Source organism: Pyrus communis, chromosome 1 (assembly GCF_963583255.1).
Source record: "Pyrus communis chromosome 1, drPyrComm1.1, whole genome shotgun sequence".
Taxonomy (NCBI): Eukaryota; Viridiplantae; Streptophyta; class Magnoliopsida; order Rosales; family Rosaceae; genus Pyrus; species Pyrus communis.
Genome location: NC_084803.1, coordinates 26,592,668 through 26,619,763, shown reverse-complemented (window position 1 = coordinate 26,619,763; position 27,096 = coordinate 26,592,668). Strand labels below are relative to the sequence as shown.

Genomic DNA, 27,096 nt, shown 5'->3' with positions numbered 1-27,096 from the left:
ACTCAGGAGGCACAAACCTTCTCCTGAACAACTCTCTGAACGCCTCCCAATCAGTCCTCTCCTTTGGGGACAAACGACGAACCTCCTGCTCCCACCAGGATGCCTAATCCTTACCCAAAAACCAAGATGTCGTCTCAACCCACTTCTCAACAGGGAGATTCCCCTGATTATACAGAACACGAAAGGTTTTCTCAATATGTTCTAGCCACCGCTCTGCTCCCTCAAAACCCTCATGGCCTTCGAACTTATCCAGCTTCAGATTGTACATAGTCTCCAGAGGAGTCCTTTGGGGAGAGCGGAGCGCCGACTGAATAGCGGTGGCGATAGCTTCCCCCAATTAAGCTACATCGGGGAAGCTAGGCTCAGCAGAGCAACATGGTTCCCTACGAGGCGGCATAGTTTTGACAGAAGACACCAAAACAATTAGAATACTCACAAAAGTACAGGACTGCCAAACATCTGCTCTGATACCAAACTGACACACCCCGATCGAGATCAGGGCATGCTGGCCATCACATGAAGGTGACAAAACCATGTGCACAGTGCGGAAGGTAAAAATAATAATAAAAGTACAAATAAATAAAAACCAAGCTATACACTGCATAAATAACATACATGTGCAAGCGCAAGTGTGAAAAACAATACTCAGAGCATGGAAGACCTAGTGCAGTCCGGGGGAAACAAACACTAAATAAACACACCCAAAGGTGGTCCTACATTGGTGGTAATCTGTCAGATATGCCGTGAATCCCTCGAGAGCCACCAACAGAGCTATCCAAACTAGAACCTGGAAGGGCGCAAAACAGAAAGTGTGAGTGGGCAAAAACAAAGCTTTACAAAATCATTTCAACATCAAAAGTACTAACCCCTCGCCGTAAAACCTGTATAGTTTCCCAGAAAATAGAATATGCATATATATATAACTCATGTTCAGAAAATATGCCATGTCGAATGCCTCCACATAGAAATGCAAGTGCTTAGGTAATGTCAAATCAATGCCATATAATCTGTCAGCCGGAGTCACCTAACGTAACCTGTACGGCTGAATCTAGAGCTCAAATCTCTAACTCACTAACTATACCTGCACACGAGTCGGAACCACCTAAAGTGGTCTATACGACAGGATTGGGTGTAAATAAATACGCTCAAGTGCTACGATCACGTGAAAACTGGGCAAATAATCACGGGTCACCTACGAGTTGGAACCACTTAAAGTGGTATGTACGATAGGACTGTACACCTAACTTGGATCCAAGATGAGCGTGTGGTACGGGAGGTGAACATCACGTGAAGGACTGTGCCCTACTCAAGACGAGAGCACTAACACCAAGGGTGCAGGTTATGAGCTCTCTATGCATCTCAAATCACTACATAAACATAACCCATAATTTACCTGGCACTTACCTGTGCGTCCCCAACACCAAACATATGTATATATGCAACTAATAATGCATAATTAAACGAGCAAACATAATGCATGGCATATAAAGCATATAAATGTTTAATTTCATTTTCTGGGAAAATCACAAGTATATAGGTATATACGGAAAACCAAAAGCCCACTCACTGGTATGTAGAAGGGTCGTAACCCCCTTGCCTCGAGTGACTGCGCTCATCCTCGGGATAGGTCTCACCTATATGCGAAACAACACTTTCAAGCACTAAAACCAACTGAATCTCGTCGGAAAAACTCCACCAAAACCGGCCAAACCTACAACTCATGATCCCGATGTCCAAAACCCTCAAACGAACCACCCCGAGCCTCCTAAGGACCTCACCAAACTTCCTACAAGCCTGAAAATCCCAAAAACACAAGATTTTACGTGTGCATGAACAGTGACCAAATCGGGGATCTCGAGTTCGACGTGAAAACGAATGTATCCTTACCTGACATGGGTATGGTTGAAATCCTAAGAATCTCACGAGCACAATTGTATGGTTTTCTTCCACGATCCGTAACGTTTTCGAGCACTATGGGTCTTATCCGTACATATGGTGAAGAAAAGAGAGAAAGAGAAAGGCTTCGGGATAGAGAGAGTTAACAGGGGAGGGTGATGAGAATGATGATGGATGTGTGGCTGAGATGCAGCCAACCAAGTACTCAAAGCAACCACACAAACAACAATTATCCATTAGGGGCAAAACCGTCATTTCACCCCTACGGTATGAAAAATCTGGGACGGGCTGTCACAACATTATTTCTGAAACTGAATACGGGTACTATTATTGAAACTAAATACAAGTTAGCATGCATTGACTATTTCTTAAATTGAATATGTTATCTCTCCATGAAGTTTAACAACCATTCTTCTCTCTCATCTTCTTGCATTTTCTCAACACTTTCTCATTTTTCAAACACCTTTTCTTCTTCTAATTTTCTTCGATTCCCATCAAATTTTCTCTAAATCTCATCAATTTCTTAGCTATCAGTTTAGATCCTTGTTAAGAAAAACAAAAGGCACGATTAGGTTGGGCCCAGCACTTGTCAACCACATCAACATTCCTCCTCCGTGTTAAGGAAAACAAAAGGCACGATTAAGTTGGGCCCAGCACTTCTTAACCACATCAACATTCCTCTAGCTTGCTTTATAAAAGCTCCAGTTTCCAACCTTGAATTCCAAACCGTAGTGGAATACCCGGTTTTTGATGCCTGGTTCAGGAGCATACGCTGGGTGTATCAGTATTGTCCTAGTTTCAACTACATGGAAAAATTGTGGGCGGCGCAGGACACGTGCTTTGTTTGATTTTTTTTTTTTTTTTCTTCTCATTACAAAAGATCTTATTATTAAATAAAGTTATTAAATAACTTTTAACTAAAATGCAAATATTTGAAATTTTTTTCATTAGTTTTTTCTATATTTAATCCTATTAATTTTTACCTACTTTTGTGCTTTAGACTTTATTTTTCTAATTATTAAGTCTTATTAGGTTTTACCTATTTATGTGCTTTTAATTTTTTTTTTTTTTCTTCTACACATTAGCACAAAAATTAATCCCACAATTGCCACATCATCAGTGTAATTGTTTGTGTTTAATTTTAAATTAAAATTTTCAAAATGATTTATGGTCGTACGATGTATGATAAACAGATAGAATGTGTGAATCCTTAGCAAATAGGATCCTGATGGGAGGGAACAGTCGACATTGAAGAGCTGACAATGCCAGTTACCATCATAGTCGTGCTATTGGGACTTGGGTGTGGTACTGCGGGCAAGTTCTGCCTAGACACATTGGGAGGGAACAGACGACTTTGGGTTATATGGTGGGTGATCTTTTGTGCAGTGCACTTCTTATCTAGTATCTTGACATCTACCTAGTTCTTATTCTCTGTGGACCAGTGGATGTGTCCCAATGAGCAAAAACAAAAACAATGTTCCCATACAGTATCCGGCGGGTGGTGTTCTTTGTTATTTTGTTTCTAATTCTTCCGGCATTTCGCGGCCTCTTGCCTTTCGCAAGCCTTGGTGAATGGAAACATCATTTCGTGGTGTGGGTCACTTATCTTTGTTACTGGTGATGAAAGCTGGTTTCTGGAGTGCTTTTGACTTTCGGCATAACTCAAGCTGGCATTGTAATTCCTTTGCTAGTTACGTGAAGCTGCCGTTGTATCATATGCTGAAAAGCTTTTTAGTCAAAATGGTTATTGAGATTGGCATAACTCATCATTTTGGTTCTTATAATTTGAAATCAATAGAAGTAGTCCCTGAGTTTGTCCACCATCAATCATTTTGTCCTTCCGTGAAATATTCTATTAAATAAGGACTAAAATGATAAAAATACTTTCAATTTAATAAACACGGGCCAAAATGATTTTACAAAAATTGAGAGTATTTTTGTTATTTTATCTTTATTTAATGAAGATTTTTCACGTAATGACCAAAATGATTTAAGATGAACAAACTTAGAGATCACTTTTATTGAATTCAAATCTCTGAAACCAAAGTAAGAAGTCATGTTAATCTCAATAATTATTTTGGCTAAAAAGCCTAGGCTGAAATAACTCAGGCCGGCATTCTAATTTGTTTGTTCATGTAGCAGTAAATTTAGAGGGCCGTCTTGTACTATTAGCATTTCGAGCGTAGTAAGGAGGCGTTTGTGTCCAGGGGTTGGGAGGTTTTTAAGCTCTTGATATGTATTAACAGATACTTAACCACGTTAATTAATTAATGAAAGAGCCTGAGCCTGCTTTGTTTCGTTATTTCTAGACTGCGATTTGGTAGCGATTGCTGCCTCCAAGTTCCATTTACAATGTACAAGTTTCAGTTTTGTGCTTTGTGTGCGACCAAATTTTCTAATACAAATCGAATGTCAATCGGTTGACAAATATTTCTCCACAACTAGTACAAAATTCCAGCTTCTCAGCGCCACTAGTACAAAATTCGAATGCCTCAATGTATCTTACATCTTCCTGCTCCTATGTACAAGAGCACCTCAACTTCTATCTATAACTTCTGAATCTACAAGTTTACATCCGTCCTGGGTCGAGACATCTCGACGGCATTCAAGGCATTCTATATTGAGGCACCTGGGGGATTGCCTCCCATACGTTACCTTGTATAAACAACAATCAAGTCTTCGGCAGAGTACTTAATTCAGCACAGCCAAACGAGGCTCGAGACTTTCATGCCTTGATATCGAGGCACCAGGGGCATTGCCTCCCATACCTTACCTTGTAGTATAAACAACAATCAAGTCTTCGACAGAGTGCTTAATTCAGCACAGCCAAACGAGGCTCGGGACTTTCAATCTGGCACCTTCTTGACCTTGGTGATCACAACAGCTCATGAGCCTTGCCATAATACCTGTTGATGAATGGAGCCTGCAAGGCAAGACCAGCCAAACAGAGTAAATATATTGAAGGGCTCTAAACCCTAAAGCATCAATTAAATAGAAACATGCTAAAAAGGGGGAATGACAAACGAAAAAACAAAGAAAGGCCAAGGAGAGGATGTCTTGACCATCATACCAACCCCCGAAAAATCACAATACTTACTATTTGATTTTACGAACAGTCAATAAGTTGAAAAGATATCACTACCAAGCTTAAGCATTTGCTACACCAACTTCCTATCAAGATAATCAGAGAAGCCAATATGATTCTTTCATGCATGTCATGAGAAGCTAAGTTTGTGAATTTGACTTTCAAAATACGAACTATATTCATGATTTTACAGTGAGGAAGCCCAACTGTCTTCACGTACACTTTCTCAGGATCTGGATTCTCTTCAAGTCAGGCCTAAATTTTGAATCATTACCGTATAACATCAGAATCCACGATCACAGCTGTGCTCACACGGCCTTTAGAACTCAAGGTTATCACCTTCCGACTCCCACTCTTCACTTCCTCTTCGTACTCATTCTAGATCTCTTTGTTAGGTGTTTAATCCCTACAACCCACCAACAAAAAGGCAATACGAGCTTTCCTCTCCTTTGTTTTTACTTTTGCAATGGTCTGTTGACAACTTGACATGGCTTAATTCTGTTATTTTCATTATCCAATATTACGTACTATTATCAAAGGCATTGAATATCCAGATTATGCCTTAAAATCGAATATATTTTAAGAAAAAATCTAGCCAAATAGTTAGTTTACTTTCTTCCTCTCCACATTAAACAAAAACAGCTACCCTACAGAAACCATCACGTAGAACCCCTCTGTTTAAACTTTAAACTTCAAACCCACTACAAAAAATGCCTACAAGATGCAAGATCTAACTTCTTTTGAGAAACGAAGCTAGAGAAACAGAGAACTTAGGCATAAAACCCTATTGAACACAAAATAGTTGGCATTAATGACACAAATCCGATCCCATATAACCAGACAGAAACTTTATCCTAGCGACTGATAGTGATAGTGCTACAACCAATACATTTGGAAAACCAGCTGCATCTGCTCAGTAAAGCAACATGACCTCTGATTCAGCCAAATTTTCCAATGAACAAGAAGCAACATTAAAGACATTCAAGATGGAAAACCATAGACCATTCAACATATTTTGAACATCCACCTTTAAAACATGACAACTATCCGCAACCCTCAACCTTGTAAACTGAATCAAAGCTGCTTTCACATACCAATATAAATCCAAAATATCAGTGTTTGGGACGTTACCTTAACAATAGAAATGTCAGGAGTATCTGGTGTATGTACTGGGTAGAACTTGTAAAACCTCACATTTTCAAATGCTGTTTTAGCTTCTTCACTCATTTCTTCAATGGCTTTTCTCCGGGTTTCCCTGGCCTATAAAAGAATAGAAAAGAGAAATATAAAAGTTAAACCGCTGAAAAACAGAGTATACTTTTAGAAAAATATTGTTCAAACGCACAAATACAATTCATGATATCTGCCAAAAAGAAAATACCTCTCGATTATATTTCTTTTGTTCATGGACTTTCTCCTTGACAAACTCCTGAGATAGAACAAAAAAGGAAAACCTGTCACTACTGGTGCAAAAAGAGGGGAAACAGGCAGAGAGAAGTGGGAAATTATGCATCTTTAGTACATTTTACCTTGAATTCATCCTTCTGGTCTGCAGATAATTCCTCCTCTTCTATCAGTTTATCAGTGCACTCCTACAGATTTAGATGCAATTTAGTGCAATGCTCTTTATTGCTTTTCATATCATCAATTTGTTCTTAAGGAGAGGGGTTTGGCAGGGGAACAAATTCAACAAAACTCAGCTAAGCCAGGAATCAAAAAAAATTCTAACAACAGTCAACAGCATCGCCTTGACAGAGATAATAAGCAATAAGAAGTCACCAGGACATGCTATTAACACTTCACAGATCAAAACCTACCAAATGTTTGTAACTAGTTAAAATGGTTACAAGAATGCAAGGTTGCAAACACACTAGTACTTGAAGAATAAAAAAAAAAAAAAAGTAAATCAATAAATAGATGTTAACACACTTCTTTTTATATCATCAGATCTCTTTTTGGGGGTTGGAGACATTCCTGGGTCAAATTGATGAAAAAGGGAGTCAATAATCTCATCAATGCCAGATACTGGCATTTTTCAAGTAATTCCATCATGTATTAATGCATCGTTGATGTATTTGTAATTGCCTGAAAAATGCCAGATACTGTCAATGTAATGATTTCTTATATAAGACTACGACCTGGTTTGGCACTGAGGTGATTCTGAAAAAAGCTGGTATCAAAAAAAGCTGGGAGCTGTTTTTGTGTTTGGTAAACATTCAGCTTCAGCTTTTTTTCACAGTTTTTGGTGAAAAAAAGCCAAAAACAAGAAGCTGCAAAACCCAGCTTTGAAAAATCGGCTTTTTTTCACATCTGTTTTACATAAAAGTTTACCAAACACTATAATACTGTTTTTTTTTTTCAAAAGCACTTTTACAAAAAAGTTTACCAAACACTCTGCTGCTTTATTTCACAGCCGCTTATTCTCACAGCACAGCAGAATCAGCTTTTTTTCAAAGCACAGCAATACCAAACCAGCCCTACAAAGCATAAATAATCTAAATACTTGAATAGTGGGGCTATAATAAAATAAGCCTAGCAATTAAAATAACCGTGTCTGTGTCAACGGACAGCAACCGGATGCAAAAGACAGTTGATAAGAAGCACGATAAGCCATGTGATTTCACAACTAAATTGATCCAAAACATGCACAAACATCAAAAACTTGATTACGTACCTCCAGTTCATCCAATTCCCAATCAAATTCACAGTTAACCTGAAAGGGCCATAAAAGAAAGTCACTTCACAAGAGACCTGAAAGTATACAGTAATCATTCAAATTCACATGAGTACATCAAGGAGTATGTTGTTTGTGCAAAAGCAGAAATGAAAAGCTTGATCTTGTAATTTATTGGTCCAATTCCAGAAATTTATGGACATTGACAACCAGCATAAGCCTCATAGGGTTCAAATGGAGGCGCGCAAAACCAAATAAGGAAACTGTTATCCAACAGTAACAGAATGTTTGACAAATATCTCACTGAAAGCATGCCCATGTGTTGTACTTAAATTAAAGTTCAGATGAAAGAACAGATGAGGATGTAGGAAGAAAAGAATATTATTTTAGGCATTGCTACATGTCTGGAAGCTAACCTAGTCCAGTCTTTCTTTTCCCAATTCTTTTTTATATATCTTTTCAATTTAGGAACTAATTCTTGAATATCCTGGATTACTTAGATTTAAGCCCTTCTTCACTCCTGCTCATCAAATCCGTAAACCCAGATAGACCCATACAATTCATATCAAAATAGTTTTTGTCCATGGCTTTGTTTAACTAATAATTATTACCCTTACCGACTTTGGCTCTCCTGGAAACATTATTGGGACCTCAGTGCTCTGCTCGAGCTCATCTTCCTTGAAGGGTTGATAGAATGACCAGATGTCAAAACCAGTACAGTTCACCCAAAAAAATAAAAAAAATAAAAAAACATAAATATATGTAAAACAGTACAGTCTAGCATGCACTGTAAACAATGATGATTAATCACCATCAAACATGAACTGAACCATCCTATGTCAATAACCAAAAAATAGCAAAATCAAGCCGCAAGTTTACGTACATATTTTTTTGTAACATGTAGATACTGTTTTCACTCCGTAACAATACAAAATTTGAAAAACATTCTTGAGAGAGAGCGAGAGAGAGAGAGAGAGAGTATCAGATAATGTGAGATTAGGCGAGCGTAACAGCAAAAGAGAATTTTGGAAACCTACATGGCAAGCAGTACTCAAATTTCTTGAGTCGCTCTATCTTCATGTGTTTCAAAGCAGCTCTGCAATAACATAAATATAAAATAGCCATAAAACTGTAAATCGTCGAATAAGGTACAAATAAATAAAAACTGATCTGAAAAAAAAAATGAGCGTAAGAAAACTCAACAGCAGAACCCAAAACACAACAGAGGTAACAGAATACTTGTAAAACAGAGGACAGAAAGAAAGTTGCAATGACAAAGACATAACCCACTCTGTCTAAGGCATATATGTCAACTCAGACCCAGGATACTTTATAATTTATATAGAGCATGCATGTCAATGTATGGCACATGATCTCAAGTACAAACGAAGGCTTTCAGTTAAGACAAGATACAGCTAAGGAGGCTTCACTGGTTAACCTCAATCCAGGGTTAAAAGCCAGCCAATGACAAAATCAGACACACAAGTCAAAATTAATGTTATGATATAGGTTCAGTTAAACATTGTCATGTATGTTGAACAGTAAGTCATTCAGTAGCAAATCAACATACTGTGACTAATGTCTATAAACTAACCTTTGATGAAAAGTGTCAGAAAAGCAACTACAAATAGATCAATCAAGATTTACTCATTTTAATTTTTTTTATATAAAAATTCCTGCAAAGCAGAAAAAAAACATGGCTCTTCAAGACTATTATACTTAATTGTCAAGAAACCACACAAAGTCTATCAACTTGGCTGTCTCTGTAGAAAGTTCGAAGTGCACAACGATATCAAGACATTGACAAACAAAAGTCAATACAGAAGCTTGTCCTAAAATCAGTTCAAAACCACCAACACTCAAAGTGCACCTATTCTCCATAGGAATACACGGAATCCAACCATTTTCATTTGTTTCATGGGAATTATTTCTTCCGCTTCTCTCTGAACTGAGTTAATCCCAATCATATCGGAAGGGGGGAAAGGCGACACAACCTGTAACAAAGCAAAATCATAATCAAAAGAATTTAGCAAGCAAGAGATCAAGAATACGCATTCTAACGCACAAGAACATTACAAATCAGGTTTAGCGGTTGCCAAAATGTTAATCATTTACAACAAACCAGGTAAAAAGTTGAAAGAAACAAATTACAAAGGAAAGAAGAAATGTAGGATGCAAATTCCATATAAAAAAAATACCCGGCAACGCAACTGCAACAGCAACTTCATTTGCTTTTTCATAACCAAATAAATCATTTTCTACAAACATGAGATATACAACGAAAAACAAAGACAAAAACCATTTCTACGAAGCAAGCATTGCAGTCTAAGAAACTCAACTGAATATATAGTATGAAGAATCAGTAAACCAGTCTCGTTATAGTTAGTTAAACAGTATGAAGTCCAGCTTCCAAAAAATAAAGGGTTTTTCTCTTTTGCTTTGTGTTTTGAAAATTAAAAGGAGTGGACCATATGTCTAATCTAGTTTTGCAGAGCAAACAGAGAGGAGCTGTTGAAACTCACCGCGACCATCACCGGTATGCAAACAACTTTGTTTTCGCCATTGATGGAGACCGATTGAGCTGCGAAAAAGACAATGCGGGTTTCCGAATTCAAATGCAACGGGATAAAGAAAACAGAACAGAGAAGGTGGGCAGGTGAGAGAAGACAAGTAAGCTAAAGCTCAGTGTAGCCTAAGAGGTAGACATTGTTGGTGCCAACAGGGAATGCAGCCTTCCATAGATTTTGCAAGTTGCGGGGGTCCTCCGATTTCTTCACCCGCTTCGTCGTCCGAGTCGTCCTTGTCGCTTTGCTCGATTCCTTGTGCTTGTCTGCCTCCGCCTTCCTCTTGGTGCCTCTCCTCATTTTTTTGCAGCCAGCAGCTTTGCTACTCTCAGGCTCAACTTGCCTCGCCTGAAACGGAAGAGAGAGAAATAGGGTTTGGCGGTGGATGCGTATTCGAATTTTGGTAAGAGAGAGAGGATTTTGTGTTTTGCGTCAAAATTGTTTAATTAGATGAATCCGGATTTTAGATGGTTGGGAAATAGGGAGTTTTTATCGATATTAGTCAAAATTTAATATTTAATTTTATAAACGTTAGTTTTTTGAAAAATTTAAAAATAATATGAATAGCATTTAAATAGGCTTAAATATCCTTAAAATTAAAACCAAATAAACATAAGAACGTAGTCGGTAATGTAATGGAAAATATTCTCAATTGCGGCCTCTTCTAACTACATAGTTTTTCAATGAGGAAAAATAGTCACTGGCAAGTTGGCAACAGATTGGGATCTGAGGTTAGCATGCCTCATTTTGTACACATTTGATAAGAAAGATAACTTTTGGCAGCTGTACGGTGATTTTCTACCCAATCGGCTCGTGACTCTGAAACATTCATTTGGGCACTGAGTATCGCACAAACACGATGCATTGACATGCAAATGAGAATTGGTGCGCTTGTTCAAGATGCAAATATGCTAACGGAGCAAATGGAGAAACAACTATTCATTACAGGCATCAGGAATGTTAGGGAGACACCCATGACCGCAATCTTGAATCCCAAACTTTCTTGAATTTCTTCTATATATGGATGTGGATTTTGAGGGTATTTAACTTTATTCACGTGAGTTTTCCGTTATAATTGAAAGTTTTTATAAAACGTGACATTTATAAAATTTGGTGTTAAATTTTGACTATTAATAACTGTGACAGCCCGTTCCAGATTTTCGAACCGTAGGGGTGAAATGACGTTTTTGCCCCTAGTGTGGTTATTTCGTTGTGTGGTTGTTTTTGGATTTTGTTGGCAGGTTTTGGACCACACACACACTCTCCCACACCCCCTCACCCTTTTCCCTATCATGTATCCCTGTCCCGAGCCCTCTCTCTCTCCCATTTCTATTCTTCTTGTACGGACACACCCAAAAACCATCCAAACCTTCACAAATCGAGGGAACAAATTACATATTCGTGCTCGTGAGGTCCGTAGGAGTTCAACCATACCCATTTCAGGTAAGGATACCTTCGTTTTCACATTGAACTCGGGATACCCCGCTTTGGTCACTGTTCATGCACACGTTAATTCTTGTGTTTTTGGGAATTTCAAGCTTGTAGGAAGCTTGGTGAGGTCCTTAGGAGGCTCGGGGTCAGTGGCGGATCCAGGATTTTAAACTCGAGGGGTCCCAATAGTAAAGGTTAAAAAATTTATAGACAAAAATAACATTGAAAAGTTAAATATAATACATTTTATTCAAAAATCATTTGCATAACAATATTACAAGCTATAAAATCCTAATTCAAGCGTCCACGACGAGGTTTCATGGTCTGAAAATGTTCCATGATAGCTTCATTACCAATACATGAAAAAACATATTTCTCAATGTAAACAACTAAGCTGTCACTCAACCATTGATCTCCCATTTTGTTGCGAAGTGGACCCTTAATGATATTCATAGCGGAAAATGCCCTCTCCACTGAAGCAGTTACAACCGGTAAAACCAAAGCCAACTGAACAAGCAAATATACATATGCAAATGTTCGATGCAACCCTTTCTCCACCATTTTCTTAGCAAGCTCATTAATTCCCCGCAATTGAGAAAAATCATTATCAGAACGCACAAAATGAATGTAAATATCAAGTTGATCTTGAAGTGCCGATCTATCTCGATCCGCGAAATCTTTAGGATACATATGAGCAAGGCGAACAAGCTTCTCTTTATCAAAAGCTACAAATGAATCATTCGGACTCAAGCATGCCAAGCAAATAAGCAATTCGGTATTACCTTCAGTGAAGCGATCATCTAATTCTGTAAGTTGGAAATCAATGACCTCGAAAAAGAGCTCCACTTTGTAATGATGATGATTGGTCTTTCTTGGAGCCTTACGCAATGACTTCCCTTGAATGACATATAAATCATCCATATTAGGCACCTCAATTTCATGTTCAACACAAAAAGATGATACTTTATCAACCAAAAGATCAAAATTTTCATCATTCCTCATGCAACGTAGTTGTTCTTTACATGTCTTGACTAAAGCCATTGCATTCACAATCTCTTGATCTTTTTTTTGCAATGCTTGTGACAAATCGTTTGTAACTCCTAATATGGATTTCATCAAAAAGAGGAGGAACACAAACTCAAAAGATTGTAAATCTTTTAATAACCTTTTTGCTTCACCAGCACTATCATTGTAGCAATCTTCAACAATCATGTCAAGCACATCCACCACAGATGAGAACATTGTAATCAAACTAATCAAAGCACCATAATGTGAATTCCACCGTGTATCCCCAGCACGTTTGAGACTAGTTTCTTGATTTAACCCTTGCCCCGTTTCAAGACAATCATTTTCAATAGCTTTCAAGAGATTTTCTTGTTGTTTCTCTCTAAGTGCATCACGACGCTTACATGAGCATCCAACAACATTTACCAAACTATTAGTCAATGTGAAAAAAGCGGCAACATCGGAGTTTTTCTTTGCTACGGCAACAAGAGCTAATTGTAGTTGATGAGCAAAACAATGAACATAAAATGCACAACTTTCTTCATCCAAAATTTTTTTTTTAAGGCCATTGAACTCACCTCTCATATTACTCGCACCATCATAACCTTGACCTCGTAGGTTGGAGTAGCTCAAGTCATGTAGTTTCAAGAACTCATCAATGGACTCCTTTAGTTTACTTGAAGTTGTTTCGGTAACATGTTGGACTCCCACGAACCTTTCAATTACTTGACCTTTGTTGTCCACATAACGCAAAATCACCGCCATTTGCTCCTTTGTTGAAATATCACGTGATTCATCTACCATTATAGAAAAGAATTTACTCTCTTTCACTTCTTTCATAATAGCCTTAATAGTTTCGAAGGCACATGAATTGACAATATCTTTTTGAATTGAAGGAGCTATTAGCTTGAGATTTCCCGGAGCATTTTCCAACACAACTTCCTTTATTTTCTCATCATGATCTGCAAGGAATTGCAAGAGCTCTAAATAATTCCCCCTATTATTCGAAGTGACACTTTCATCACAGCCACGAAAAGGAAGGCCTTGTCGCAACAAGAACTTAGTGCAATCTATTGATGCATTCAAGCAAAGACGATATTTCATACACTCTTCTTCTGATTGTTTGATCACAACTGCTTCAATATGTGTCTTTTGGTTCATTAGATAACTAGCCGCTTCTCTAGCTTTATTGTGGAAACTACCAATAGGACCAACATGTTTGTCAAAACATTCTCTTGCATTCTTCCATTTCTTAAAGCCTACCCCAGTGAAGGCATCGCTTCCTAATTGTGAAAAGTTGATTTTAAAGAGATAGCAATGAAGACAAAATGCCGCATCTTTAGATATACTATACTCCAACCAATCATATTCTTCAAACCACGAAACAACAAATCGTCGCTTTTTCTTTGCATGCAAAGTGTATGGGAACTCATACTTTGTAGGCCTACAAGGTCCCATTTGCAAATATGCTCTGCGGACCTCATCTTGAATATTAGAAGGATAGTCCTTCATTCGAATTCTTTTTCCCGGGTCTCTCTCAAGATTATTAAAATCAATGTCACACTCATTTTGTCTTGAGCTCGAACTACCCGAACAAGTAGATGGTGCTATTGGCTTTGGCTTGAAAAATCTTTCCATATTTCTTATTTCTAAACTACACATTTAACCAAAAACACAAAACATATACCAATCAACCAATAAACAAAAATTCCATCTAAATTTCAATTATAAAATGAGTATACAAACATAAAACACATCAACAATCATATCAATAATAGACTAAAAATCTCCACCAATATCTAATATAATTTAATTGAGATTAGATTAAAATACCAAAAAACTTACTTGAATTTGGAACCAAATAGTGGTGGCTTGGAGAATTGAAACAAGTGGAGGTATAATATTGGAGTAATGTAATTATAATATGGGATTGGGTGGGATTAGAAATTTAGGGTTTTGGGTAAATATAAGAAAGATAGGGGGATTAGGGGGAAAAGCAGTGGAAGGAACGGGGAAAGGAGAAGTGAAAGGGACGACAGGAAAGATGGCCCATGTGGGGCTGACTTTCAAAAAGAATATGTAATCGGTGGACCAATTTCAAACGTTGATTTCATTGGTTTAACAAAAAAAAAAAAAGGGCCAATTTTTTTTAATGCCCTGTTTTCTTTCTTCTTCCCTGTTTTCTTCTTCTCTGTTGCAACCTGCAACCTGCTGCTGCAGCAACACAGACAGTCTGCACAGGCCTCGTGTTTGAGTACGAGGGGTCCTCCGGAAAATTTCTAGCAACATTTTAGGATGGCCGAGGGGTCCTGGGACCTCCCAGGACCCTCTGTAGATCCGTCCCTGCTCGGGGTGGTTCGTTTGAAGGTTTTGGACGTCGGGATCGTGAGTTACAAGGTTGGGCGGAGTTGGTGGTGTTTTTCTGGCAAGATTCCGTGTGTTTTAGTACTTGAAAGTGGTATGGATTTGTTCCTCTCATTGTAAGCTTCATTTTGGTACCAATTTTGTGAAATTTGGTTGAAAAATGAAGAAGTTACAAGGTTTTGAAAATTTCCCGGTTTTCCAGCGCCGGAGCTTCGCCGGAGAAGATGACGGAATATTCCGTCAGTTTAGACGGAATATTCCTAACGGCGTTAACGGAATCCGTTAAAGTTAATGGAATATTCCTAACGGTGTTAACTGACGTTGTCAGTGTGCCAGGCACGTGCCTGCGCGTGTGGCCGTGCCTTGGCCGGCGCATGGGGTCGCGTGCGACGATGGAAAATTTTTCTAAAAATATGGGGATGTTCCTGAGGTTGAGTAGATCACGTTGGTGTATTCATACACCCCATTTGAGCATTGTATGAGAAGTTATTTCGTGATGTTGGTTATGTGCTTTAAAATTAACATTTGTATAGTTGTTTCGCATATAGGTGAGACCTATCCCGAGGACGAGCGTGGTCACTCGAGGCAAGGGGGTTACGACCCTTCTACATACCAGTGAGTGGGCTTTTGGTTTTCCGTATATACCTATATACTTATACTTTTCCCAGAAAGTGAAATGAAACGTTTATTCGTTTATATGCCATGCTTATTGTTTGCCATTTATTTACGCATTATTAGTTGCATATATATGTATATGTGCATTGGTGTTGTAGACGCACAGGTAAGTGTCAGGTAAGTTATGGTTTATGTTTATGTTCAGTAGTGATTTGAGATGCATAGAGAGCTCATAACCTACAACCCCGGTGTTAGTGCTCCCGCTCAGAGTTGGGCACAGTCCTTCACGTGATGTTCACCTCCCGCACCACACACTCATTTTGGATCCAAGTTAGGTGCACAGTCCTGTCGTACAAACCACTTTAGGTGGTTCCGACTCGTAGGTGACCCGCGATTATTCGCCCAGCCTTCATGTGATCGTAGCACTTGAGCGTACTTATATTACACCCAGTTCTGTCGTACAGACCACTTTAGGTGGTTCCGACTCGTGTGCAGGTATAGTTTGTGAGATGGAGATTTGAGCTCTAGATTCAGCCGTACAGGTCACGTTAGGTGACTCCAGCTGACAGATTACATGACATTGATTTGACATTACCTGAGCACTTGCATTTTACTTCGAGGCTTTGGCATGGCATATTTCTGAACATGACTTATATATGTATATGTGTATACTCTTTTTTTTTTTTTTTCTGGGAAGTATACAGGTTTTACGGCGAGGGGTTAGAACTTTGTTATGAAATGGTTTTCCAAAAGCTTTGTTTTTGCCCACTCACACTTTTTGTTTTGCGCCCCTCCAGGTTCTAGTTGGCTAGCACTTTTGGTGGCTTCCCAAAGGATTTCCCCGGCATATCTGATAGATTATTTACTAGTGTAGGACCACCTTTGGGTGTGTTTTGTGTAGCGTTATTTCTCCCGGACTACATTAGGTTTTCGAGCTCTGAATTTTGTTTTTCACACTTACGCTTGCACATATATGCTCTTGCTTTGTGTAAAGCTGGTTTTTAATTATTCGTATTTTTATTATTAGTTTATTAGCTTCCGCACTGTGCACATGGTTAAGTCACTTCCACGTGACGGCCAGCATGCCCCGATTTCGGTCGGGGTGTGTCAATAACAATTACTCTTAAATAGGACAGCAATAAATGACTACAAGGATGATAGACGAAATTGATGAGTTTGAAACAAAAAAAGACCAAATTACTAAATTGGCAAAATGTACAACATTACTTGTGATAAAAATCTTATTTGACAAAGAGATTATATTCACACACCTCAATTTACTTTCCGCACACCTTTTTAATTTTTTAATATTTTTCTCTCAAGTGTTAGTGGTGTGTCAAAAAAATATTTACAAAATAAACGAGTATGGGGAAAGTAATTTGTTGTGTGAATATAATATCTCTATTTGAAATATAAGAAATGCTAGGGAGACTCTCGCAAAGTGTGACTCTCTATAGACTTTCTGTCAACACAATTTAAAGTTAATTCTTGTGCCAACATTTAAAAGTATTGGGTCAATTCTCGTCTCTCATCTCCTTTAGTCATTCTTTTCCATCCCAATTAAATAATGTAAATTTGGTAATGTACAATCACTACGGGAGAATCGTATATGAAAATTTCATATCGTACGTGACACACCCCGATCAAGATCAGGGCATGCTGGCCGTCACGTGGAAGTGACGTAACCATGTGCACAGTGCGGAAGCTAATAAAATAATAATATAAATAGTACGAAAAAATAAAAAATAGCTTTACACAAGGTAATAATGAACAAGTGCAAGCATAAGTGTGAACGCTAGGTTCAGAGCATGAAAGTCTAATGCAGTCCAGAAGAAAATGACACAACAAAAGCACACTTGAAGGTGGTCCTACACTGGTGGTGGTCTGTCAAATATGCCGGGAAAATCCTCAGGGAAGCCACCAAACGTGCTAGCCAACTAGAACCTGGAGGGGCGCAAAACAAAAACGTGAGTGGGCAAAAATAAAGCTTTTCGAAAACCATTTAATAAATAAGTTCTAATCCCTCGCCGTAAAACCTGTATACTTCCCATAAAATATAATATACATATATAAATCATGCTCAGGAATATGCTATGCCAAAACCTCAAAGTAAAATGCAAGTGCTCAGGTAATATCACGTCAATACCATATAATCTGTCAGCCGGAGTCACCTAACGTGACCTGTACGGCTGAATCTAGAGCTCAAATCTCCGTCTCACTAACTAGACCTGCACACGAGTCGGAACCACCTAAAGTGGTCTGTACGACAGGCCTGGGTGCAATATATATATGCTCAAGTGCTACGATCACGTGAAGGCTGGGCGAATAATCGCGAGTCACCTACGAGTCGGAACCACCTAAAGTGGTCTATACGACAGGACTGTGCACCTAACTTGGATCCAAGATGAGCGTGTGGTGCGGGAGGTGAACATCACGTGAAGGACTGTGCCTTACTCTGGGCGGGAGCACTAACACCGGGGGTGCAGGTTATGAGCTCTCTATGCATCTCAAATCACTACTGAATGTAAACATAAATCACAACTCACCTGGCACTTACCTGTGCGTCCGCAGCACCAAACATACATACATATATATGCGACTAACAATGCATAAACAAACGGCAATATAATGCACGGCATATAAACGAATAAACATTTTAAATCACTTTCTGGGAAAAGTATAAGTATATAGGTATATACGGAAAACCAAAAGCCCACTCACTAGTATGTGGAAGGGTCGTAACCCCCTTACCTCGAGTGACCACGCTCGTCCTCGGGATAGGTATCACCTATATGCGAAACAACTATAAAAACGTTAATTTTAAAGCACATAACCAACCTTAAGAAATAACTTCTCATACAATGCTCAAATGGGGTGTATGAATACACCAACGTGATCTACTTAACCTTAGGAACATCCCCATATTTTTAGAAAAAAATTTCACCGTCGCACGCGCCCCCATGCGCCGACCATGGCACGTGTCTGGCACGCTGACGGCGTCAGTTAACGCCGTCAGGAATATTCTGTTAATTTTAACGGATTCCATCAACAGCGTTAGGAATATTCCGTCCAAACTGACGGAATATTCCGTCGTCTTTTCCGGCGAGGCTCCGGCACCGTCGCCGGCGCCGGAAAATCGGGAAAATTTCAAATCGTGATATCTTCTTCGTTTTTCAACCAAATTTCACAAAATCGGTACCAAAATGAAGCTTACAACGAGAGGAACAAAATTATACCACTTTCAAGTGCTAAAATCCACGAAATCTCACTGGGAAAATACCCCCAACTCCGGCCAACCTCGAAACTCGCGATCCCGACGTCCAAAACCTTCAAACGAACCACCCCGAGCCTCCTAAGGACCTCACCAAGCTTCCTACAAGCTTGAAATTCCCAAAAACATAAGAATTTACGTGTGCATGAACAGTGCCAAAAATCGGGTATCCCGAGTTCAATGTGAAAACGAAAGTATTCTTACCTAAAATGGGTATGGTTGAACTCCTACGAACCTTACGAGCATAGATATGTACTTTGTTTCTTCGATCTGTGAAGATTACAAGGGTTTTGGGGTGTGTCCATACACATAGATATGAAAATGGGAAGGGAAATGGCACGGGACAGGTGCAGGGATAGGGGGAAAGGGTGAGGGAAAATATGGGAGGGTGTGTGTGTGGTCCACAACCAGCCACACCAACTCAAAACAACCGCACAACGTAAAAATCACACTAGGGGGAAAATCGTCTTTTCACGCGTACGTTTTAAAATTTTCGGAACGGGCTATCACAGTACGGCTCAAACAGAAATACCCAAATACTAGTTCTAACGAATGTGTGTAATATAAAGTTAGAAATTTATTAATTCTATGATTTATGATTTATTTTTTTTTTTTGAAGATACTAAAGAATAAAAATCCAAAAGCTCTTCTTTGTGGTTATAATGCAAAAAAATCAAGCCGGCTCATTCGTCTATATATTGATCGTTATATGCCTTTTGAATCTTCTGTTTACCTATTTTCTTTGGTGTTATTTATGTGTAATGCGGCTTTAATGATGTTTTCTTTATTATTGATAGGAATTCTCTTGTTAAGACCCTATGAATGGATTAAACCTCAAATTCATACTAAAACCACGATTATTCAATAAAACCCTTTCAAACTAAGTCTAAGTCCCAAAATTCTACGAGTAAGAAATGACTGAAAATCCAAACCAAAGAAACCTTTGTTTTGTCCTTTGATCAAAATAAGCGTAAAAATAATATATATATATATATATATATAAATATATACTAGTATATGGGCACACACAAAATGTGTGAAATTTTTTTATTTTTGTTTTTAAAATGGACAGAGACAAAACGTGAGAAGTGGGAGAGAAGGAAGAGAGCTTTATTTTTTATTTTTTTAATTATATATATGTTAAATTTACATGTAGATGAGGTTTTGAAAAAAAAAAAAAAAAAAGCAAAATTTTGATTGTATGAAATTACATTACTGCTCATATTTCTTATTTATGTTCAGTTTTAATTAAAGAGTTAGACTGGTAATTTCATGAGATTATAGTTGACAATGATGGTTTTATCAATGTATTTTCGGTGTAAATTAAATAATTGTTGTCATTTGAGTGGGTCCATTTCAATCAGGTTATTAAAATTTCAACCCCTCAACCCACATATTCAATGAGTGTCACCGAAAGTAAATTTTTGAAGTTTACAACTCAACCCAATCTAACCAATTTCACGTGGGTTGGTTGGGTTAGGTGATAAACCCACTAAAATGGCCACCCCTTCCTTCAAAACACTCATAGCTAAAACCTTTCACCTTTGCAAATTTGAGTGCATCTCTAAGATCAAGTCCACCCAGGCAATTGGGCAATTGAAGCCCCCAAAACCCCAACAATCATCTCCACCCTAGCCCAATCAATCGGGTCAAGACTACCACACAACCCAACCAGGCGATTATAGCTCGATCCAGCGCCCGAGTGGTCTCACATCATGACGTTAGACACATAACAGAAAAATTTGTAACCAAATTTGCCATTTTTGAAACTGCCCTGTGAAACACATCTTGAATTTGAAACTTTGAACCCTTGATATTCATTCATATTAGGGGGGGGTGGAATTGCTTTTAAGAACAATAGCCTTTGCCACTAAAATAGTATTCTCTTCGATGTTCCTGGCACCAACAATAATTTTATTAATAGGAGCACATTTTTCGTCCCAGATTTTTTTTATTATACGTTTATACCTGTAAATGTTTCAAATTAAAAAAAAAAGGAAAAAAAATAAAATGCTTTCCTATGGAAAGGATACAGAGTTCTATAGTATCATCAATAAATCAAACTATCGCAAGTTTAAATTTATGAAAGGATTGATGTGAAAATCCATAACTATTTGGAAAACAATGAAATTGCATTAAAGTCTGAAATTTTGAAAGGAAGATATGAAAATGCGAGTGTTGCATACATGAATTGTAAGAATTATCTGACTTGCAAAAGCTGATGAAGAAGTCATGGAGCCATAATCTTCAAAGGCGACATTCTCCTCTCTATCAGATTTTCTATGTTCAACTAACGATAGGTTCTAGACACTTGGTGGCTGCTCATGTCTTTAAGAGAACCGTGTATTCCGATGAAATGATTGAGAACCTATTTGGTTGTTCAACACCTTCGATACTGATGTTAACGTATCAATTCGATTTTCACCATTAATAAAAATCAATTTATTTTTGGAAAAGAAAATATATGAGAATTTCCACTCGTAATATCCCGTAAACCTTCTCTGACAAATCCAAACTTCGTAATAAGTGATAAGTGGGACAATATTGATAATATTCTAATATTTCATAATATTGATCTAAAAAATTTATTGCGTAACAGTGTATCCGTATTTGTAAATTATTCTCCTTCCTTGGATTCTCCTTCCTTGGACCATGTCCATTAGAAATTTGGCAAGATCACCAGAGTCGGATGCCACTTGTCATCATCATTGCCAAAAAGTCCATGTGGATCTCGTGGAAAACCTCTCATCATCGTCAAGGAAGCATAATGGCACCCCACACAAGTCAAATCACCGTGAACAGCCTCTTCTCCACGACGTGCGGATTACATTTCAAACAACGAGATTAGTAGACAAATTGGCGAAAAAATCGTCGTATGCTTTGAAAGATAGATTATTACGAGCCCAGACTGGTTACGTTCTTTAAAGTAAATCCGTGATTGCACAGTTCACAGTTCAATTTTGACTCGCTTTTCCTATGCTTCCATAAAAAGTGGCCCAAAACCGCCGGGGGACCCAACAATGTTATACACGCACTACCGGTGGATAAGAAAAGGCCTATAAATCCTAATTGGTTGGGGGCATCTAGCGGCCTCAGTGCGAAGAGATTTTTGCAATATGATCGGTACACGAAATAGTATATTATATATTATTATTTAAATGATGTGATATGTGTGTTAAAAAGTTAATACTTTAAAAAATAAAATTTTCCATTACTTCTATAAAAACAAATGATGTACCACTCGTATTTCAGTCGAAAAATTTCTGCTCAGTGCACATCTTAGCACACTACTGTGCCCTTCTCACCCCACTTGCATTGCGCTTTTTGGCTGGAATTAATTATATTCATTCATTTTTTTTAAATTTTAATTTTTATTTTGGATGAGATATATTCATTGGTTTGGGTTACTTGTGGCCTCCATAAACCCTAAACCATGGGATACAAAACTCCACGCGCCCTTTAATTAATATTTTTCTTTTATTTGTTTTGAAATCTAACTTTGTTGCAAATATTTTTAGATTATAATTTAGGGAGGACTATGTTATATGCATTTTTAATATATTCATCATCTAATCGTCATAAATATAACCAATATAGAATATTATATTTTACTATATCCACTATTAGATAATGGATATTTTAAATAAATGCAAGTATAGCAGTTAAGTCCCTATAATGTAGAACTAGTTACAGTACTTAACATATTCGTCATTTAATGGCTAAATATACAACGAAAAAAAGAAGGAGACTATAGTAAATTAAAGGAAAATTTTATTTTAACTTGTATCACATTTTTCTATACCCAACTTACTCTCTATAGTCATATCACTTTTAATTAAATTATCAATCTCTTTAAACCCAAACTTACTATCAAACTACCCTCACATACCCAGTTCCATATATAAATGTATCTTTAAACCATTTAAAAAATAAAAATCCAAAATTAATGTTTTGCAACTTATTCAAGGCGTAAAGTGTCACATCTTGGCCCAAGCCTCCACCACATTCCGGGCTCAACTCCATCGTAACACGATATTGTCCGCTTTAGGCCCCGACCATGCCCTAACCGTTTTGTTTTTGGGAACTCACACAAGAACTTCCTTGTGGGTCATTGGGAAGTTCTCCCATCCTGGGATTACTCTCGCGTGAACTCACTTAACTTCGGAGTTCTGATGGAATCCGAAGCCAGTGAACTCCCAAAATGCCTCGTGCTAGGTAGAGATGGGAATATACATATAAGGCTTACATGATCCATTCCCCTAGGCGATGTGGGATGTTACAATCCAACCCTCTTAGGGGCCCAACGTCCTCGTTGGCACACTTCTGGCCAGGGATTTGCTCTAATACCAAATTGTCACATCCTGGCCCCAGCCCCCATCACATTCCGGGCACAACTCTGCCGTAGCACGATATTATCCTCTTTGGACCCCGACCACACCCTCATGGTTTTGTTTCTGGGAACTTCTAAGTGGGTCACCTATCTTGGAATTGCTCTCACGTGAACTTGCTTAACTTCGGAGTTCCGATGGAACTCGAAGCCAGTGAACTCCCAAAATGCCTCGTGCTATGTAGAGATGAGAAAATACATATAAGGCTTACATGATCTATTCCCTAGGCGATGTGGGATGTTACATAAAGAGAGTAACATCATTTATATATTTGTCGCGTACCTAACTTTTGCTAATTTTGCTTAATCCATACATGTTTTAATTAATCATTCATCTACTAATTTTACTTAGTTCCATATAGATGATTAAAAGAAACTAAAATAATTTAAATCCCATAGGTTTCTGATAATAATTATGCTTTGGAAAATGCGCTAACTTTGTTCTTAAACCCTATACAAAATTGAAATCGAAAAAAACTTGCATAAATTGAGTCATATCTTAGTTATAGGATAACTTCAAAAATTCAAAAGTATCATCCATCATTCAAAAAGAGTTTGTTTTTTTCTATGAGAGCATCTTAGAGTTTTAACTAGAATGAATGTAGATAAAGATTGTGTGATGGTATGTTTTGATTATTGAGTATGAGTTTATTTATAAATTAATTTCATTGTGTACTTCATGATAATTATGTAATTAGATGTGAAAAGAAATTATTTGGATGTAAATAAAATTTCCTAAATTAAAATTGAAAAAGTCCACGTGATTGTCATAGATTCGTGTCACTGCCACAATGACACACCCCGATCGAGATCAGGGCATGCTGGCCGTCACGTGGAAGTGACGTAACCATGTGCACAGTGCAGAAGCTAATAAAATAATAATACGAATAAATAAAAACCAGCTTTACACAAAGTAATAACGAACAAGTGCAAGCGTAAGTGTGAACACTAAGTTCAGAGCACGAAAACCTAATGCAGTCTGGGAGAAAACGACACAACAAAAGCACACCCGAAGGTGGTCCTACACTGGTGGTAGTCTGTCAGATATGCCGGGGAAAATCCTCAGGGAAGCCACCAAACGTGCTAGCCAACTAGAACCTGGAGGGGCGCAAAACAAAAGCGTGAGTGGGCAAAAACAAAGCTTTTTTTAAAAAAAACCATTTCATAAACAAGTTCTAACCCCTCGCCGTAAAACCTGTATACTTCCCAGAAAATAGAATATATATATATATATATAAAAGTCATGCTCAGAAATATGCTATGCCAAAACCTCGAAGTAAAATGCAAGTGCTCAGGTAATATCACATCAATGCCATGTAATTTGTCAGCCGGAGTCACCTAATGTGACATGTACGGCTGAATCTAGAGCTCAAATCTCCATCTCACTAACTATACCTGCACACGAGTCGGAACCACCTAAAGTGGTCTGTACGACAGGCCTGGGTGTAATATAAGTATGCTCAAGTGCTACGATCACGTGAAGGCTGGGCGAATAATCGCTGGTCACCTACGAGTCGGAACCACCTAAAGTGGTCTGTACGACAGGACTGTGCACCTAACTTGGATCCAAGATGAGCGTGTGGTGCGGGAGGTGAACATCACGTGAAGGACTGTGCCCAACTCTGGGCGGGAGCACTAACACTAGGGTGCAGGTTATGAGCTCTCTATATGCATCTCAAAACACTACTGAACATAAACATAAATCATACTCACCTGACACTTACCTGTGCGTCCGCAGCACCAAACATACATATATATATGCAACTAACAATGCATAAACAAACGGCAATATAATGCATGTCATATAAACGAATAAACGTTTCAAATCAATTTCTGGGAAAAACATAAGTATATAGGTATATACGGAAAACCAAAAACCCACTCACTGGTATGTAGAAGGGTCGTAACCCCCTTGCCTCGAGTGACCACGCTCGTCCTCGGGATAGGTATCACCTCTATGCGAAACAACTATAAAAACGTTAGTTTTAAAACACACAACCAACCTTAAGAAATAACTTCTCATACAATACTCAAATAGGGTGTATGAATACACCAACGTGATCTACTCAACCTCAGGAACAGCCCCATATTTTTAGAAAAATTTTCCACTGTCGCACGCGCCCCCACGCGCCGGCCACGCACAGGCACGTGCCTGGCACGCTGACGGCGTCAGTTAACACCGTCAGGAATATTCCGTTAACTTTAACGGATTCCGTCAATGGCGTTAGGAATATTTCGTCGTCTTCTCTGGCCAGGCTCCGGCGCCGTCGCCGGCGCCGGAAAATCGGGAAAACTTCAAATCGTCCTATCTTCTTCGTTTTTCAACCAAATTTCACAAAATTGGTACCAAATTGAAGCTTACAACGAGAGGAACAAGTTCATACCACTTTCAAGTGCTAAAATCCACGAAATCTCACCGGGAAAACACCACCAACTCCGGCCAACCTCGAAACTCGCGATCCCGACGTCCAAAACCTTCAAACGAACCACCCCGAGCCTCATAAGGACCTCACCAAGCTTCATACAAGCTTGAAATTCCCAAAAACATAAGAATTTACGTGAGCATGAACAGTGACAAAAATCGAGTATCCCGAGTTCGACGTGAAAACGAAGGTATCCTTACCTGAAATGGGTATGGTTGAACTTCTACGGACCTCACGAGCATGAATATGTACTTTGTTTCTTCGATCTGTGAAGATTACAAGGGTTTCTAGGTATGTCCGTACAAATGGAAGTGAAATGGGAAAAGGAAATGGCACGGGACAGGGTGCAAGGACAGGGAAAGGGTGAAGGAAAATATGGGAGAGTGTGTGTGTGGTCCACAACCAGCCACACCAAGCCCAAAACAACCACACAACGCAAAAATCACACTAGGGGGCAAAATCATCTTTTTCACGCGTACGTTTTAAAAATTTTCGGAACGGGCTGTCACACACAAGCCTCTCAAAAAAAAAAAAAAAAAAAAAAAAAAAAAGAGGAAAATTTTATTTGAATCCATTTGACCTCTTTCTACCCCAAACTTCCTTTCTTCACCCATATTGTTTTTGAGAGCTACTAAACTTACCCCATTGTCCTATTTTTCCACCCACATTTTAATAAAAATTTCAAAGACATGTATATCCTTTTAGGAAAAGACTTTTAAATCCCATGTTTATCTCCCCCACTGCCTCTCCCTTCTCCATTCTCTCTCTTCTCGGCTTCTCCACCAACCGTTACATTGTTTCTTCCCATCTCTATCTCGGAAACCAGTCTCAAATCATTCGAATCTCTCCCTCTCTCTTCCCCAACCCAAATCTTATGTCACCTACAATCCAAATTGCATCACTAAAATAGCGGAAACCTCTCCTCACCCAATATCCCTTTTTACCCTCTTTGTCTATTTGTGATTTCTATTTGCTTCCACTGTCAATTTTGTATTCGAATTAGTTTTGGAATTAATCAATTTTCGAGCTAGGGTTCATTTTTATTTGAATAAAACAAGATTGGTTGTATTCACATCTGACTCCAACAAAACCAATGACTATGTAGCTTTCAAGGTTGTAAATTCTCACCCTTTTTAATTTTTCACAAGATAAGTTAATTTCTGGGTTTGTTCAGAGATTTGCAATCTTGATTTTGGTGCAAAGTTAGTTCTTGGAGGTGTGATGTTTAAAGGTTATTTTAGGAATAACAGTGGGTGGGGAAATAAAATGCTAAGTTTTTAATTTTTTTATGGTGGGTGGGATAATAAGGTGGGTGGGAAAATAAGACAATGGGGTAAGTCTAACATCACTCTTGTTTTTTATTAAATAATTAATATATCTT

The 27,096-nt window shown here is 38.3% G+C and overlaps 2 protein-coding genes across 2 annotated transcripts; both read right to left on the bottom strand.

The window, feature by feature from the left end:
- Nucleotides 1–4,079: 4,079 nt before the first annotated feature.
- On the bottom strand, nt 4,080–8,374 carry LOC137709549 (protein HEAT INTOLERANT 4-like). Its single transcript, XM_068448633.1, has 6 exons — nt 8,273–8,374; nt 7,656–7,694; nt 6,511–6,573; nt 6,363–6,410; nt 6,113–6,241; nt 4,080–4,802 (listed from the first exon to the last, which is right to left on the bottom strand). The coding sequence occupies exons 1-6, from the start codon at nt 8,294–8,296 to the stop codon at nt 4,782–4,784; spliced, it is 324 nt and encodes a 107-aa protein (XP_068304734.1). The 5' UTR covers nt 8,297–8,374; the 3' UTR covers nt 4,080–4,781.
- Nucleotides 8,375–11,941: 3,567 nt separating this feature from the next.
- LOC137725364 (uncharacterized) lies at nt 11,942–14,293 on the bottom strand. The gene has a single exon (XM_068464027.1). The coding sequence runs from the start codon at nt 14,291–14,293 to the stop codon at nt 11,942–11,944; it is 2,352 nt and encodes a 783-aa protein (XP_068320128.1).
- Between the last annotated feature and the right edge of the window lie 12,803 nt (nt 14,294–27,096).